At 47.9% G+C, this 16,758-nt stretch overlaps 1 protein-coding gene across 3 annotated transcripts in view; it reads left to right on the top strand.

The window, feature by feature from the left end:
- The window catches only part of LOC135906569 (luciferin 4-monooxygenase-like), a 262,082-nt gene that overhangs the window by 161,407 nt on the left and 83,917 nt on the right, over window positions 1–16,758 (top strand). For all 3 annotated transcript variants that reach the window (XM_065438013.2, XM_065438012.2, XM_065438011.2), the window contains one exon: window positions 8,944–9,118. In XM_065438013.2, coding sequence (XP_065294085.1) covers window positions 8,944–9,118 — 175 coding nt within the window. The remainder of the gene's footprint in view (window positions 1–8,943; window positions 9,119–16,758) is intronic.

Raw genomic sequence — 16,758 nt, 5'->3', positions numbered from 1 at the left:
AGTGCAACTGACGGACGTGGAGGCAAGCACCGACCATCCGCCCTCAAACGCACCAAAGTGGCAATATACAACCAAGTATTGTCCTCTGCACAGGAAGCCTCACCCCCTCCAGAAGTGTCGTGCTTTCAGAGAAAAACCGCTGGATGAACGAAAATCTCTGCTGAAAAATTATGGGATATGCTTCAGGTGCTGCGCTTCAACAGACCACTTTGCAAGAGACTGCAAAACAGTTCTCAAATGCGACGATTGTGGTAGCGAGAGGCATCCCACAGCACTTCATGCTGGCAATGTCAACCATAGGTCTACTGTGGCTCATCACGACTCTGAAGATGTAAGTCTAGAACAAGATTCCGCACTTGAGGTGTCATCTAAGTGTACAGCGGTCAAAGTGGCGGTGGCAAATCCTGCTCTAAGATCTGCTTGGTGAAAGTCAGTCACCCGACTCAGCCCCACAACACTGAAAAAATGTATGCCATCTTAGACGACCAGAGCAACAGGTCCCTTGCAAGAACAGAGTTCTTCGACATTTTCGGGCTCAATGGTGACAGTTCCCCCTACACACTAAGGACATGTGCTGGGACTACAGAGGCGATAGGAAGAAGAGCATCCGGCTTTCTCATTGAGGACATTCATGGCTCCGTGAAGCTACCCTTGCCAACACTCATCGAGTGCAACGAGATGCCTAACAACAGGAACGAGATTCCAACACCGGAAGTGGCATCGCATCACCCTCATCTCAGAGCTGTAGCTAAATTCATTCCTCGTTTGGACCCAGAGGCCAAGATTCTACTTCTCCTTGGGAGAGACATCCTCAGAGTACACAAGGTTCGACAACAGCGCAACGGACCGGCTGATGCTCCATTTGCTCAGAGACTGGATCTGGGATGGGTCATCGTGGGGAATGTCTGCATAAGTCGAAGTCGCACACCGGACTCTGTGAGCAACCTCAAAACAAACGTCTTTGAAAATGGACGTCCTTCCCTTTTCGAGCCATGCCAGAATCATTTTCTGGTCAAGGAGAAGCTCGCTGACACGCAAGGGTCGACACAATGCTTCCAACCAGCTCAGAACGCTGCTAGGAATGACCACTGTGACGATGGGGTCGCTGAAACGCTGTTCCACACAACGAAGGAGGACAACAGACCTTCCCTTTCCGTCGAGGACAGAAAGTTCTTGAAGCTGATGGACGAGGAGTTCTCAAGGGACGAATCCAACAGTTGGGTAGCGCCTCTTCCCTTTCGTTCTCCAAGACCTTGGCTTCCGAATAACAAGTGCTTGGCTGAGTCAGGCCTCACTGCTGTCCAACGGACCTTGAAGAGAAAGCCAGAACTGAGGGAACAGTTCGCGAGCTTCATGGACAAGATGTTCAAGAACGGCCACGCCGAGGAAGCTCCACCGGTTCGAGAAGGAGAAGAATGTTGGTACCTCCCCATCTTTGGTGTTTGCCATCCACGAAAGCCCGGGGAAACGCGAGTCGTGTTCGACTCCAGTGCACAGTTTAAGGGCGTGTCTCTAAACAGTTTGCTGCTTACCGGTCCAGACATGATCAACGGCCTGCTTGGAGTGCTCATCCGATTCCGGAAAGAGCCCGTAGCCATTACTGTGGACATTAAGCACATGTTCTACTGCTTCTTGGTACGAGACGACCACCGAAATTATCTGAGATTTCTGTGGTTCCGCAACAACAACATCTATAGTGACGTGGTGGAGTACCGAATGAAGGTACACGTATTTGGAAACAGCCCTTCACCAGCAGTTGCAACGTACGGGCTGCGGAGAACAGCACGAGAAGGAGAGGAAGAATTTGGCAGCGACGTCAGGCAGTTCATCGAGAGGGATTTCTATGTCGACGATGGGTTGAAGTCTCTCCGCAACGTCAAGGACGCCATCAGCCTAATACGTCGCACGCAACAGATGTTGGCCGCATCAAACCTCAAGCTCCACAAGATAGCCTCTAACTGCCCTACAGTGTTGGAAGCCTTTCCAGAAGAAGACCGTGCCAAGGGTTTGAAAGATCTTGACTTGAGCAATGGCTCACAGCCGATCCAACGCAGTCTGGGAGTTTCTTGGAATCTGAAGAAGGATTGGATTGGATTGGAAAAACTTTAATAAAAGTCCTGCAGGACGCACGTCAGCGCGCAGTGGGCGTCTCCCACGCAGGGACCGACAGGGAATACCTGGCGGCCGCTGCGCGAGCCTGCTGGACGGCCCATTGCTGGTCTTGTAGGAGCGGGCTCCTTAGGGTCTTCTCCCACTTGTCGGAGGTAGAGTCGGGCGGAGCTTTTCTACACTCCCAGAGCACGTGTGCGAGTGTCGCCGTGACCCCGCACGAGGGGCACGCATCGTCTGGGTAGACGTCCGGGTAGATTATGTGTAAGGTGGCCGGGTTTGGATAGGTATCCGTCTGTAATAAGCGTAGCGTTAGCGCCTGCGGCCTATTTAGTTTGGGGTGCGGGGGCGGAAAGAGTCGTCGTCCCAAGGAAAAGTGTTTGGTTATTTCATTGTATGTTATTGGGGCATCCCTGTTCGCCTCCAACTCATCGAGACGTAGTTGCCCGGGGGTGACGGCGCGGTCGGTAAGCGCGCGCGAAGCGTCGTGGGCTGTCTCGTTGAGGTTGGGCGGGGCGCCCGGAATCCGACCCAGGTGGGCGGGAAACCAGATGACGGTGTGGTGTTTGAGGGTGCTTGGATCAGCGCCGCGGAGGATGCGTAATGCCTTGACGGAGACGACTCCTCTCTCGAACGCTTTGATGGCTGGTCTCGAGTCGCTAAATATTGTGGTTCGCTTATCGTCGAGCATTGCCAGGGCTATGGCCACTTGCTCCGCCACCTCGGGATCACGTGTGCGTACCGTGGCGGCGTTTAAAGTTCGTTGCGAAGACGAGACCGCTACCGCGGCGAAGGCTCGGTTGGAGAAGGATGTGTTCACATTTACGAGTCCAGACCAAGAAAAGCCATTCACTCGGCGCGGTGTCTTGTCAGTGGTGAATAGCCTGTATGACCCACTTGGGTTTGTTGCTCCAGTCATCGTTCAAGGAAAGTCCCTCCTCCGAGAGCTAGTCGCTGAGACATGCGACTGGGACTGCCCACTTCCTGACGAAAAGAGAGCCGCCTGGGAGGCGTGGAAGGACTCCTTGCAAGTACTCGAGCAGCTGGACATACCTCGCACCTATGCCCCTACCTCACTTACTACCGCAGAGAGGAAGGAACTGCACATATTCTCCGACGCATCAACCAAAGCTGTGGCTGCAGTGGCGTACCTCAGAGTGACATATCCAGATGGCGCGTGTCATGTCGGGTTCGTCATAGGAAAGGCTAAGCTAGCACCGCATCCGGAACACACCATCCCAAGGCTTGAACTGTGCAGCGCGGTGTTGGCAGTGGAGCTAGCAGAGCTTATCAGTCGTGATATAGATATGGAACTTTACGCTGTAAACTTCTATACTGACAGCAAGGTCGTCCTAGGCTACATACATAATGAGACGCGAAGGTTTTTTGTGTATGTCAGTAACAGGGTGGAACGCATAAGGAGCTCTACACGGCCAGACCAATGGCACTATATTCCTTTTGACATCAACCCTGCGGATCTCGGAACCAGGTCTGTGCCAGCAGCCCAAATGGCAGGATCGACCTGGCTGACAGGCCCGGACTTTTTGCATCGTCAAGAAGGCTGCTCGCAGGTATTGAAGGGCAAGTTCGACTTGGTCGATGCGGATTCCGACACGGAGGTGAGGCCCCAGGCAAATGTTCTCGCAACCAGTGTGGGCGTGAAACAACTCGGCAGCAAGCGGTTCGAGCGCTTCTCAAGTTGGATTACGCTGACTCGCGCAGTTGCAACGCTTGTACGGCTAGTGGACAAAATTCGGGGCACTTCTGAAAACGTGTCAGACTGCCCGCATAACAGCTCATCTCACCAACTCCGACCTTCTGCAGAACACGTAGCCCAAGCAAAAGCAGTCGTCATTCTATCTGTCCAGAAGGAAGCCTTTTCAGAGGAGTTGAAAAGCTTGCAACGAGGAAAGCGACTACCGAAGTCAAGCCCTCTGTGGAGACTGGATCCATGGGTTGATTCCGACGGTCTTTTGAGAATCGGTGGCCGACTAGGCAGGGCCAACCACTTCGACCAGCAAGAGCAGAAGCCCATCATCATGCCAGGGCGACACCACGTCACCACCCTGGTTGTGCGGCACTATCACGAAGAGGTCAAACATCAAGGACGCCACTTCACTGAGGGAGCAGTCAGGGCAGCTGGGTTCTGGATCGTCGGAGCTAAGCGTAGCTTCGCCTCATATATACACAGTTGTGTTACATGTCGCAAGCTCAGAGGAAGGCAGCTACAGCAGATGATGGCAGACCTGCCCGCAGAAAGACTAAGCACCGAGCCACCTTTCACTTATGTCGGACTAGATGTATTCGGCCCGTGGCAAGTCACGTCTCGTCGCACCAGAGGCGGTGAGGCCAACAGTAAACGGTGGGCCGTGCTCTTCACTTGCATGAGTATCCGTGCTGTTCATATCGAAGTAATCGAGAGCATGGATACCTCAAGTTTTATTAATGCGCTCCGCAGATTCTTTGCCATAAGAGGCCCGGCAAAGCAACTGAGGTCTGATTGCGGGACAAATTTTGTTGGAGCATGCACCGAACTAAAGGTGAGCACAAGTGGCCCAGACCACGAGAAGCTAGGAACTTTCCTGTCAGACCATGGATGCACTTGGGTGCTCAATCCCCCTCATGCTTCTCACATGGGAGGAGTGTGGGAAAGGATGATAGGAGTCACACGGCGAATTTTGGACTCCATGCTTCTTGAGAATACCTCTCGTCGCCTTACTCACGAAGTCTTGGTAACCCTCTTGGCAGAAGTCTCAGGGATTATAAATTCGCGACCCCTCGTTCCTGTTTCAACGGACCCCGAGTGCTGGGAAGTGCTGACTCCGGCAACGCTTCTGACCCAGAAGGTCGGCGGCAACACAGTGCCACCAGTCTTTAACGACAAAGATATATATCGGCGACAGTGGCGGCAGGTTCAGTGGCTGGCCGACGCCTTTTGGTGCCGCTGGCGACGCGAGTTCCTTACCACCCTGCAGAGTCGTCGCAAGTGGCAGGGCCCAACGCGGAGTCTCAAGGCAGGTGACCTCGTCCTCCTGAGAGACAGCCAGGTTCACCGCAACGAGTGGCCCATGGGACTCATTGTGAACGCTATTGCGAGTGAGGATGGCAAGGTGCGAAAGGTGGAAATTAAGACGGCAACACGGGGAGTGATTAAGACGTTTCTCCGTCCTGTGACTGAGACAGTCCTGCTTATTCCTTGTGAGGACTGAAAACATCATATAGTGGTTATATGTATAACCAGACGGGGAGTGTGCTGACTCGCGTCCATTTCAAGTTTCCCGCCCTGGCGCCGCCCTTGTCTGCGAACATTGGACTCCTCTCCCGTCCCTTGTTCTTCCTTCTCCCCGTGCGCCCTCACTCTCGTTTTCTCCCTCTCGGAGTGCCTTGTTTTACGGAACCTTCGCCTCTTTTGTTCTTTCGCGCTGCACGACTGTGGCAGCACCGCGTTTTTACGAGTTTGTAAATGCACAGGATAAAGTTTTAATTTTCCTGGTGTTTGTGACTCGTTAACTATCTGAGGAGTGGCCGCAGCCCCAACGCGTGCCACGGAATCAGAACACTTACAAGTCACCAAAACACAAAAAAAAAACTTGAAACCATGCTCCGGCAGATAACGAGAGTTATTCTAGGCACCCCTGCATATTCGTCATCTAACCGAGTTGATGAGACGGCAGTACTGCCTAAACTGGATGAGCTGAAACAACTCCACCAAGAGGCACAATTTAGTCGCCTGAAGCTATCTAGACAGGGACGGGCATTTATGCGTGATCTAGGCTACGATGTCCCACAATGCCCAGACAGGGAACAACAATATCCCCCGTGGGACACGCTAGACCATATTACCGTCGACCCAATACCTCGAAATATGGGGGCAGACACACAACCAGAAAGACGGCAAAGTCGAGCACTACACCTCAAGGACGACACCGACGACTGGATCCTATACACGGACGCCTCTCCAAATAATCGAGGCTTCTGCACAGGGGTGGCAACCGACTCTACACCTTTATCATGGGGCCTACACTGCAATATTACGTCACAACATCAAGCGGAACTTACAGCTATCGTGGAAGCCGCGACCATGCCAAATCCACACGAACGAAATCTGCTCATTCGAACAGATAGCCAGGCTGCATGCAGGGCACTCGCCGCCAGAAACGTTTCCGCGGCACTACACTCAGCATTAACAACGCACCTCAACGCACACCCTAACATTAGAGTGCGGATTCAGTGGATTCCGAGTCACACAGGGATCAGAGGGAACGAAGTGGCACATGCAACATCCCGCGCAAACCTCCCGGGCCCTCCTCTGTGGTGGCCGGACCCACTGAGTCTGAATGAGCAATATGCCTTCGCGCGGGCGGAAAGGCGCGAAAAACTTGATGATTTACTAAACAACTCCATGAAGTATCCACAAGCGGATACACACATGAATCGAAGAGAGGCGGTACTATGGAGGCGTGCACAGACGCACTCTCTCTTGTCCCCACACTTCCAACACTACATACAAGGTTTGCCTGGTAAACCTGCTTGCATGGCATGTGGCGGCTTCCCGGATAATGCTCACATTCTGTGGGATTGTCCGGGGAGCCGTCTCGCTATTCAGGCTAGCCTTGCCAAACTTTCACCCATCCGTAGACCTACGACGCTTGAGGAGTGGCTGGCGGACTCCTCCCCCGACTACGTACGTGCCATGATCGAGCTCATCACGACGCTCGGCTTGGCAGACAATTAGAACAAAGCGGGCGAACCCGGACCGGGGTTCTTGAATAAAGTTTATTCTCTCTCTCTTCACAAACAGCCGCCATCGACCGCAACCGCGCGGGACGTCACTGCGCTAACCTTTTAAAGCTAACATGCCGAGGATGACGAGGCTGCCTTTGACGAAGATAAGTCCTCCTATTGAAATGTTGTTCAGCCTTTCTGACGGCCAGCCTTTCTGAGCCACCTTATCCGCATTTATAACATTTATACCACAGTCTTCCTAAAGTCTGACATTCACACTGGCAGTATATTCTTAAATAAATAAATAAAATAATGCTTGTCCTCTAGCAACCCCCATTTAGGAGTTTATTGTGCTCCGTGTTATCGAAGTTGAATTTTCACTCCGTGCAATCGGAATGTTTGTGTAGCCTTGGGAGTTCTTTTTGCCTTTTTTGTGTTCTATTTCGCACTGGCCAGAGCTCCTTTGAGGTGCAACAGGAGTATAAACGTCGCATGGCATAAATTTGCGTAAATGTTTTTATATGTACAGAATGCAGGTCAAATTTCGAGATATACATACAAGACCGTCTCAAATTCCACAAGTGAATGAAAGCAGCTGAAACCATGACATACATACTTTTGTACCGACTCAAATTTTTGTATCTCATCCTGCATAAGCTTCTGACACTTACATTTCTCGTAACACTTCCAGAGAAACCCGTCATAAACATCATCTTACACTCCAAGAATATTCTTTCGCTAACAATACATTTAGTTTTTCGTTCTTCGTGAGATCTGTTGGTGACTGGAATGTTTTACTCCAGGCGGTGGTCGCACAGCGCATGGTTGAAAATTTGTTGAAATTTCTGGCAAAAAATAGCTGTCAGAAACGAGTAAGTGATGCTTTCAATATTGTGTTTATCATTGTGTTACTTACCAGGTAAATTTGAAATCTGCATGTGATAGTGTGGATGATGTTACCAATTCTATATCTGATGCACTTGTCTTTATTTTTTTCCTTTTGGAGCACATCATATGTAACTGAAATAAGTTGGTCACGTACTATCTCTTCACCCTATTCAATGCTTTAACATAGGTGCATTATCTTAAACAGTTGCTAGCTGTCCTGTTCTATACTTATGTGAATGACTGTACCACAATGTCTACAGACCCTTCCAACCCACTCCAGTAAAAATGCCTGATGGGATCGACAATATCACAAAATAAATAAGTAATGAAGTTCAGAGACAAGAGGCAGAAAAATCAGAAGAAATATTAGGAGGGAAGAATGCTTATTATGCGCTTCCTGGACAAGCAAGTCGCAATACTTTCAAGACTCTTTCCGCGCAGCATGGTTGACCATTCGATTAAGTACCAGAAATTGGAAGCTATTTCACGGACATGAAGGCCTGGTGGGGAGCAACAGTGTCCCCAAGTTTTGTGCGCGCTCTCGTCTCATGTTTGTCTGTGGGAAATTTGTAGCGCCGATGCCACCTCAGCAGTTATGACATAGTCATGGTTAATAGAATCCGGAATGAGGTAGAAGCGCGCCATGAGTGGGGCCGCAATTTTCTGTGCATGAGAGAGGGGATCACCCCAATGGCGATCTTCCTTCGGATCGCCATCAGACTTCGCCTTGCCATTCAAGGTTTCCCTTGCATCCATGTCGCTCTCTTGGAGACCACCTTAAGAAGCTTTCTGTTCCGTAGAAAAGGGGGCGAGGACGGGGTTGATCCTCCATACCCCACCCCCCTTGCAACGCCAGTGTGTGGGGTCACGGCGATGCCCTCCCCTGTGGCGCTTGCGCGTAACGACGCTTTCGGCCGCTCTGCTCCACAGAGGCCCGCTCGTGACGTGGCGTCGCAGACAAGGAAATTCGTCGAAGTGCCACTGGCGACGTCGCGTCACAACCAATGTGACTTTAGGGTGCATTTCGCTGATGCATACCGCAGACGCCGGGATTTTCTCTCAATAGGCCATCTGGCGCTTTCGCATCAAAACAAAAAAAAAAGGGTGGGGGGCCCTTTCGGAACCCCTTATCCTTAGTGGCCTTAACATTTCTTTCATTGTGAAATGGAGACCACGCCCTCACACTCGTTACGGACATTTCAAATGAGCTTAACTGTGCAGGTCGTGCCTGACATACGAAGAGAATCAGAATGACGTGCTTCTGGCGTGGTACCCTTTGACGTATGCCTCGGGCTTTCTCTTCACCATTGTGGCAGCCTGCGTCGGCTCCACCTGCGTTATCGTGAGCCCCGGCATCTCCTTCGACGAATTCGTGTACTACATCAACAAGTACAAGGTGAGTGCTTAACCTTGCGTTTTGTACGATCGTTCTAGAGCAATAAAATAACGAAAAACATGGAGATTGCTATAGAAGGGAGCCGTCGATCGCAATTCTTAGCCAAAAAATCGACTTCTTCCGCAACCGCCTTTGACCTACACGTGTTCAACTGCGATGTAGCTGTATTTTTAGTGTGCGCATGCGTGAGAAGATGCTACATATGTGACACCCTTCCTGCTATTAGGCAGTTGTGAGTGCAGCGCTCCTGATTGCCTTCCCTTACCGTGGGGGTTGCCTTTTTGTTTGCTCTCATTTTTCTCGTCAGCAGTGTAAAATAGCACACATCGTAAATCTGTACCTCGACTGTCCTCTTGATACACATATAACGATCCTATTTACGCACCAACGTACCATAAAGGTTGAGGAGAAATACTCTCGAATGGAAGCGGTTAGGCCATGACTTCAAGGTAGAAGCGTGAAACCGCGATATTCTTGCAGCTTTTCGTAGCCATGAAGGTGCAGCCCGTTCACACGTGCAGTATCTCCGAATAGCTTCGCTCGCTTGAAGCCGCCGTTCGTCACCGCGTCGGCACATTTACGACGCCCACCACGGCGGAATAACTAACCTCACAGTGAGGACAGCGTAGTACTTTCGCATTTTGTGTGTTGCCCAACAAGCGAACTTATAAACCTCAGCGCCGTGAAATCACACAAGCACACACTAAACACGTGGAACCTGCGATGAACTTGATACAAAGTATTTATTCAGTAAGTAGGAATCGTCGGTGTGACATCTATTATTGATTTTTATACTCCCGAGGTTCATGTGAGTACATTGAGAGGAGAGGCGAAAAACACCAAATGCACCACGGAAGCAAAAAATGAGAAGGGCGCTTAATCTTCACCTTTAACAGTGGAACGCGATAGCATTCAAAGATCCTTCGCTGCTTTTCAAGCTTCCCGGCAACTGCAGCTTGTGTAACCGTAACGTTTACCGGGAAACGCAGGCGGGGAATGCTGTGCAGGAGGCGAGCTTTTCCTCAGAAACTTGGCGATTTGTGTCGGTCGATCGCCTCTTATTGTTTCGCACTTTTAATAAGCCAGTCTGAGAAGAGTTACCATAAGAGATGTGCGCTGTCGCTGTTTTTCCTTTCTTTTTTCACTGCCTTTGTTTGTGAGCTGAAGTTCTCAAAATTTGGAAGAATAAAATTGTAAAGAGTGGAGGACAAGGTATGAGCAACTTTGTTGGTAGCAGAGTGGTTGGGTATGCGTGGTTCGGAACTAGGTTCGAAATTCTTTTAGCCGACGCGATGTCCGACGCCGACGCCGTATTTCCTGCGAGTCAAGGCCCTTAACGCTTTCGCATTAAAATACAGCTTTAGAAGCAGCAATCAATAAAACGGTAAACCTATACCAAATACCCGAAATAGACAGATAAATGAGGCGAAAAGATGAAAAGACACCAATACAAAGCAAGCAAACCATAAATTATTTGAAGCAAGAATGCTCAGTGGAAATTGCAATGTGTCGAATGTTAAACAGTGGATTTTTTTTTTTTTATGCGAACAGTGTCCTTTGGCTCTTCGCCTGTTCTCGTGGTCGGCGGTCCGAATGTCGGCCCTCTCGTCGTCGACATGATTGCGTCTTCTCTCAAGCAAACACTGTTGCGGTGCGTGCTCCTTACTAAGTGTGGACAACTACGCCAGTGTATGCGTGGTAGCCAAGCTTCAAAAAGCCCATATGCAGGGCGATCACTTCTAACATTTACGAAATTTTCAAAAATCGCCTGTGGCAGATAAGATATTTCTTCTCCTTCAGCTGGATTACTCTGAGCCCTTGAAATAGCAACAGATGTCCAAGTAACTAAGAAAAATTTACTAATTATTGTTCTAGTTAACTACATTAGGCACATATTGCAATTCACGAATTGCAGCCGGTGAAGCTTGCAAGACGCATTCACTTGAAATGAATTTCCAGGATGACAATAGTTTCAATATATGTTTCGCAAAATCTGGATCGAAATACGTGGCCGTTGCAGTTACTTTTGCACTTCATTGCATAAAAGAACGTTTTTTTAAAAAGTAACTGGAACAACAGTGCATCTTACGGTGAGTTTGATGCCGATATCTACAAACAGGCGTCATTCTGGAAATTTATTCCAATTGCATTGGCCTTGCAAAATAACAAGCTACAATTCGGAAATTGCAATGCGTGCCGTAATGTAATTATTTCAAATGATTATTAGTAGGTTTTTTTAGTTAGTCAAACATGTGTTTAGATTTCTTGTGCAAGTAATGTCCACCTCTATGAATAATCGAGCTCAAGGACTCCAGTTAGGTTATCCACAACAGGCTTGAGTTAAAAATTCCATAAAATTAAACGTATCATGGCCCAGTATGTTGAAAAATTGGCGATGGACAAGTGGTTCATCAGGCCACGTGCCATCTGCGTGACGAGGGAGCACTTCGGACAGAATATAAATAGGAAAAAACGAGAACACCCGACCAATAAAATTTCATCCTTTCATCGTGCCCTGCTCCCAGCCCGACGGGATTCCGACAAGCCCTTGATTTTCAACATATAATAGCGATGTCATATCGGTTAAAAGAGCATGGACGTCATTTTTCTTGACAAAAATGAGAAACTTGTGGTATTGAGCTGACATTGGGGAAGTATTTTCAAATGGCCAGCCATGACTCGATACGCGTTACGAGCTTTGCCGCGTATTCTATGCCGTGAGACACCAAACGTATGAAACGAGAAGAAAGGGGGTTAACCGAGAGGCCCGATTTTTTTAGTCATATTTATTTATTTATTTATTTATTTATTTATTTATTTATTGGTACCTCAAATACCCCATTTGGGGTTTTACATGAGGGGTGGGCATATTTACATAATATTCTCAATAAATGCCTTGAACGATGAATGACTGGAGTGGTGCACCGCTTCAGCAGGCAGATGATTCCAGTCTTTCGCTGTTTGAATGAAGAAAGAGTTAAGATGAGCGGAGGTGCGAGCTGGAGGGGGATAAACAGCCTTTGAATGGCCATGACGGGATGAAGTGCGATGCGCAGGCGTGATGTCGGTCTGATGAAGTAGTGAGTGATAAAATTTGTAAAAGAGGCACAGTCTTGCTGTTTTGCGGCGCTGCTCGAGGGTTGGAAGTTTCAGAGATGATTTAAGTTTAGTAACGCTAGTGTGGTAAGAGTAGTCGGAATGAATGAACCTTGCTGCACGATTCTGTATGGATTCTAGTGCTGTTGCCAGGTTAGATTGGTGTGGGTCCCACACTGAGCATGCGTATTCTAGTTTGGGTCGAACGATTGTTAAGTATGCGAGTAGTTTTACTGAGTGCGGAACAAGACGTAGATTACGGCGCAGGTGGTTTAGTACACGATTGGCATCATTGCTAATGTTGCAAATGTGTGAGGACCAACTGAGGTTATTGGACAAGTTAACGCCTAGGTATTTATATGAAGTTACAGCACATATTTCCGAACCGGCGATAGTGTAATTAGCTGACATAAATGATTGGCGACGATGGAAAGTAAGTAGTGATGTTTTGTTGATGTTGAGGGACATTAGCCAATTATTACACCATGTTTCAATGACGTTAAGGTCGGACTGGAGGGCGCGAGAATCAGCGTCGTTAGTAATAGGACGATAGATTACACAGTCATCGGCAAATAAACGAATTTTGGAAGAACAACCTATAGGTAAGTCGTTAATGTATATTAAGAAGAGTAGTGGTCCCAGGACTGTGCCTTGTGGCACGCCAGAGATAACGGGTGATAAGGTAGACGAGCATTGGTTAGCGTAAACGAACTGTTGACGGTTAGTGAGAAAGTTGCGTATCCATTGAAGAACATGAGGGTTAAGATTAAGACATGATAGTTTTAGAAAGAGCCGTTCATGAGGAACCTTGTCGAAAGCCTTTTGGAAATCTAGGAAGAGGGCGTCTATGGGTATGTTTTGATCAAGATGCGAGCTGATGTCATTAACGAATAGGGCTAGCTGAGTCTCGCAGGACATGCCTTTCTGAAAACCGTGTTGATTTGGATTAAAGAAATTAGCGGATGTTAGGAAGTTTACAATATGAGAATAAATTATATGCTCCATTAGTTTAGAACAAACACTGATGAGGGAAATTGGACGGTAATTGTGGCACGATGATGATGATCCTTTTTTTGGTACTGGAATTATCTTACCTATTTTCCAGTCTTGCGGCACCACTCCAGATGATAATGATTGCTGAAAGATATGACACAAAAATACACTAGAGATGTGCGTGGTGTTCTTAAGCATTTTGGAATTGATGCCGTCGATGCCGGCTGAGGATGTTAATTTGAGGGATTCGATTAGCTTCGTTATACCATGTGCTTCGATTGTTATGTCGGGCATCGTAGGGTTGTTGAGGTAAGGACAGTCTGGGAGGTCGGTGTTAGGTTCAGAAGTGAACACGGAAGAGAAGACAGAGTTTAGTACTTCAGATACTTTATGGTCTGGAACACGGTTATTATCGTTATCACATAATAGTAATGGTTTACGGTTATTTGGGTTAATGTATTTCCAGAATTGTTTGGGATTATTTTGCAGCAAGTTAGGGAGTGTAGTTGAGTAGAAGGTTCGTTTAGCTGTTGCGGACAAGGAATCAAACTCCTTTTCAGTGACGTAATATTTTTCCCAGGCCGGAGCGGTATTGGAACGCTTGGCTTTACGAAATAATCTTTTCTTTTTATTATTTAGTCGTTTTAATGTGTTGTTGAACCATGGGGACGAAGGTCGCTCTGTTAAAATGATGGTTGGTATGTAAGTCGTAGTGAGTTCGATCATTTTATTTTTAAAAAGCGTCCAGTTGGCGTCTACTGTGCGCTTCGGGAAATCTATAATGAACCAGTTGTAAAACTCGGTTAGTGCATTGTTGATGCTGATGTAATCACCTTTATCGTAGAGTGTTATTTTCTTTTTTGATTTTTTGCAATGAGGTAGCTGCCAGGATAATTCTGCATGTAGTACCGAGTGATCACTTAGTTCTGGTAGATGTGTTATAGAAGAAACACTGTCGGGATGGGATGTTAAGATAAGGTCGAGTATGTTAGAGCACTGTTCGTTTTTCCGCGTTGGGGTAGATACTAGCTGTGTCAAACCAAAGGTGAGGCATGTGTTAAGAAAATTACATTCAAGGTTATTTTTGGACAGTGTTATGGCTGGTTCGGACCATGTTATATCAGGAAAGTTAAAGTCACCTAAGAGGAGTAGTTGCGCATGATTAAATGACTTAGTAACAGTTTGCAGTGCCTCGTGGAAGTGAATAGTGAAGGAAGCATCTGCATCGGGGGGTCGATAGCATACACCGATAATAGTTTGTAGGTATGAAGAACTGCACAATACGAATAATATTTCCAGAGGTGAAGTGATATTGATAATGGAGCAACAAAGGCTACGATGGGCAGCTATCAGAATACCTCCTCCGCGTTTGCCTACACGATCTCGCCTAAAAATGTCAAAATCAGGAAGGAAAGAATTAAGCTCTGTGTTATCGACGGTAGAATTCAGCCACGTTTCTGTTAGTACAAGAAGCTTACAATCAGAGGAATCGATAAGGCTACAGAGTGCTTCGCGTTTGGGCAACAAGCTTCTAATGTTAGTATAAACGAATGATACAGGGGTGGTATATGGTTTTGCGATAGCGCGTGATGGTAGCTATGAAGTTGAGGTAACTCTATTTGTAGTGTTATCATACTTGTAAGTTGTGTTATCCACGATTAGTTTATCGTACCGGAGTTTGAAAGGTTTCTGTTGCGACTTGCCGAACTCGATTAGTTGTTTACGTGCATGCCGGGTGTTAGCTGAGTAGTCTTCCGATATGCTGTAGCTGGACGCTCTAAGTTGTTTAGCATTTGAAAGAATGTGTTGTTTTACTTTGAAATGAGCTAATTTGATAATTATAGGTCTGTTTCTACTAGAGCTATATCTGCCAATTCTATGAGCGCGCTCAATATCTAAGGGATCCAACTTGACATTAAGGTTAGAAGCACAAAGTTCCACAATTTTCTTCTCAGATTCTTGCCACGTTTCACGCTCAGTATCAGATACCCCAAAAAACACAAGGTTAGAACGACGAGCCCTATCTTCTGAATCGTTTAGTCTTGATGAAATGTCGGAAATGGCTTTAGTGTTTGTATCGACCACTGTCCTGATGCAATTAACTTCGGTTTTTAGTGCAGTTATGGCGGAAACATCACCTTCAATTTTTGTTAGTCGCCTTTTAATGTCGTCAAAAATTTTGTCGTTCTGCGATAGTTTATTTCGAATTGATTTCATTTCACTTAGAAGGGATGCCTGACCTGAGTTTATTTCCTCCAATGCAGCCATTATGTCACAGGATGCCTGCGTAGAAGTGGAACGGGTGTTAGGGCCGGGATTTGATTCTATGTCGCCAGAGAGAGAAAGAAGTTGTAAGATGACATACGTGCAGTCGCGAACAATGGTAATGCAGCAGCCTGGGCTTGGCAGCACTAGCAAAGCGGCATAGCGGGAACGACGCGCATAAATAGCGTAATTGGTTGTTACCTGTAATGCGAAGAGGCGTCGGGCGTCAGTAAACCGCATTGTCGGAGTGCTGCCAAGCCCACTGATGAGAGCGAGGGGGTGACGTGTTTTATGCGTGAAGGTTGATGTCTGTTTCGATGCGTCGGCTGAGGCAAGGTTGTATGAAAACGATAGATGCGATGAATTTCCGTTCAGGGGCGGTGCGGCGCAGTAGTCAACGGCGCTTGCGTCGTTTTCGGAGCACTGGAGGGTAGACGAAGTTGGCCCGTCTGTAACACCAGCGCGCTCAGGGTAGGGCAAGCCTACACCACGCACGAAGGCATACAGCTGACTGTAGACGTGAGGCGGCGCTGAACGTCGGTCGGCATTGGCATTCCCGGGCAGACGGTAGAGGATGCTCCGCCAGGTAAGTGTATCCCGCAAGCCAACACACCGTAAGCCGGGCGTGCCCGCAGGCCTCGTGACGGCACCAGGAGAACAGCAGGTGCCAACGGGGAAGCAGAAGCCTGTGAGCACCTGTAATGCGAAGAGGCGTCGGGCGTCAGTAAACCGCATTGTCGGAGTGCTGCCGCCCGATCCATATCATGAGAAGCCAACAAAAACTGACACCAAGGACAACATAGGGGTAATTAAATAGGAGAAATGCGAAGGTTGTGGGTTCAGTTCCCATCTGCGGCAAGTTGTTTTTTCATCCGCTTTAATTTCAAATAATGTATCGTTCCTTTACTTCATTTATTAGGCACAACTAATTTCTCCCATGTTGTCCTTCATGTCAGTGTTTGTTGGCTTCTGATGATATGACTAATAAAAATCGAGCCCCTCGGTTAACGTCCTTTCTTCTCGTTTATTACATAAGGAGGGTCTTGAATCCGGCAACATTGATGCCTTCAGGTAGCATGCGTGGCTTCATTGATCAGTTGCCTTCACCCAAAAACATCACGTTCTCGTGACGCCTGCGGCAAAAAGGACGTTCCACGTCCGCCGCCACGGTCTGTGAGTAGTGGCGCTGGCTAACACTCCCACAGTTTTACTAGTGCACATAAATACCCAATAAAAATGGATGGGGAAACAGCGCCGCGGTAGCTGAATTGGTAGAGCATCGCACT

This window comes from Dermacentor albipictus, chromosome 5 (assembly GCF_038994185.2).
Source record: "Dermacentor albipictus isolate Rhodes 1998 colony chromosome 5, USDA_Dalb.pri_finalv2, whole genome shotgun sequence".
Classification (NCBI taxonomy): Eukaryota; Metazoa; Arthropoda; class Arachnida; order Ixodida; family Ixodidae; genus Dermacentor; species Dermacentor albipictus.
The sequence above is the reverse complement of the archived record's forward strand: the minus strand, read 5'-3'. Positions and strand labels throughout refer to the sequence as shown.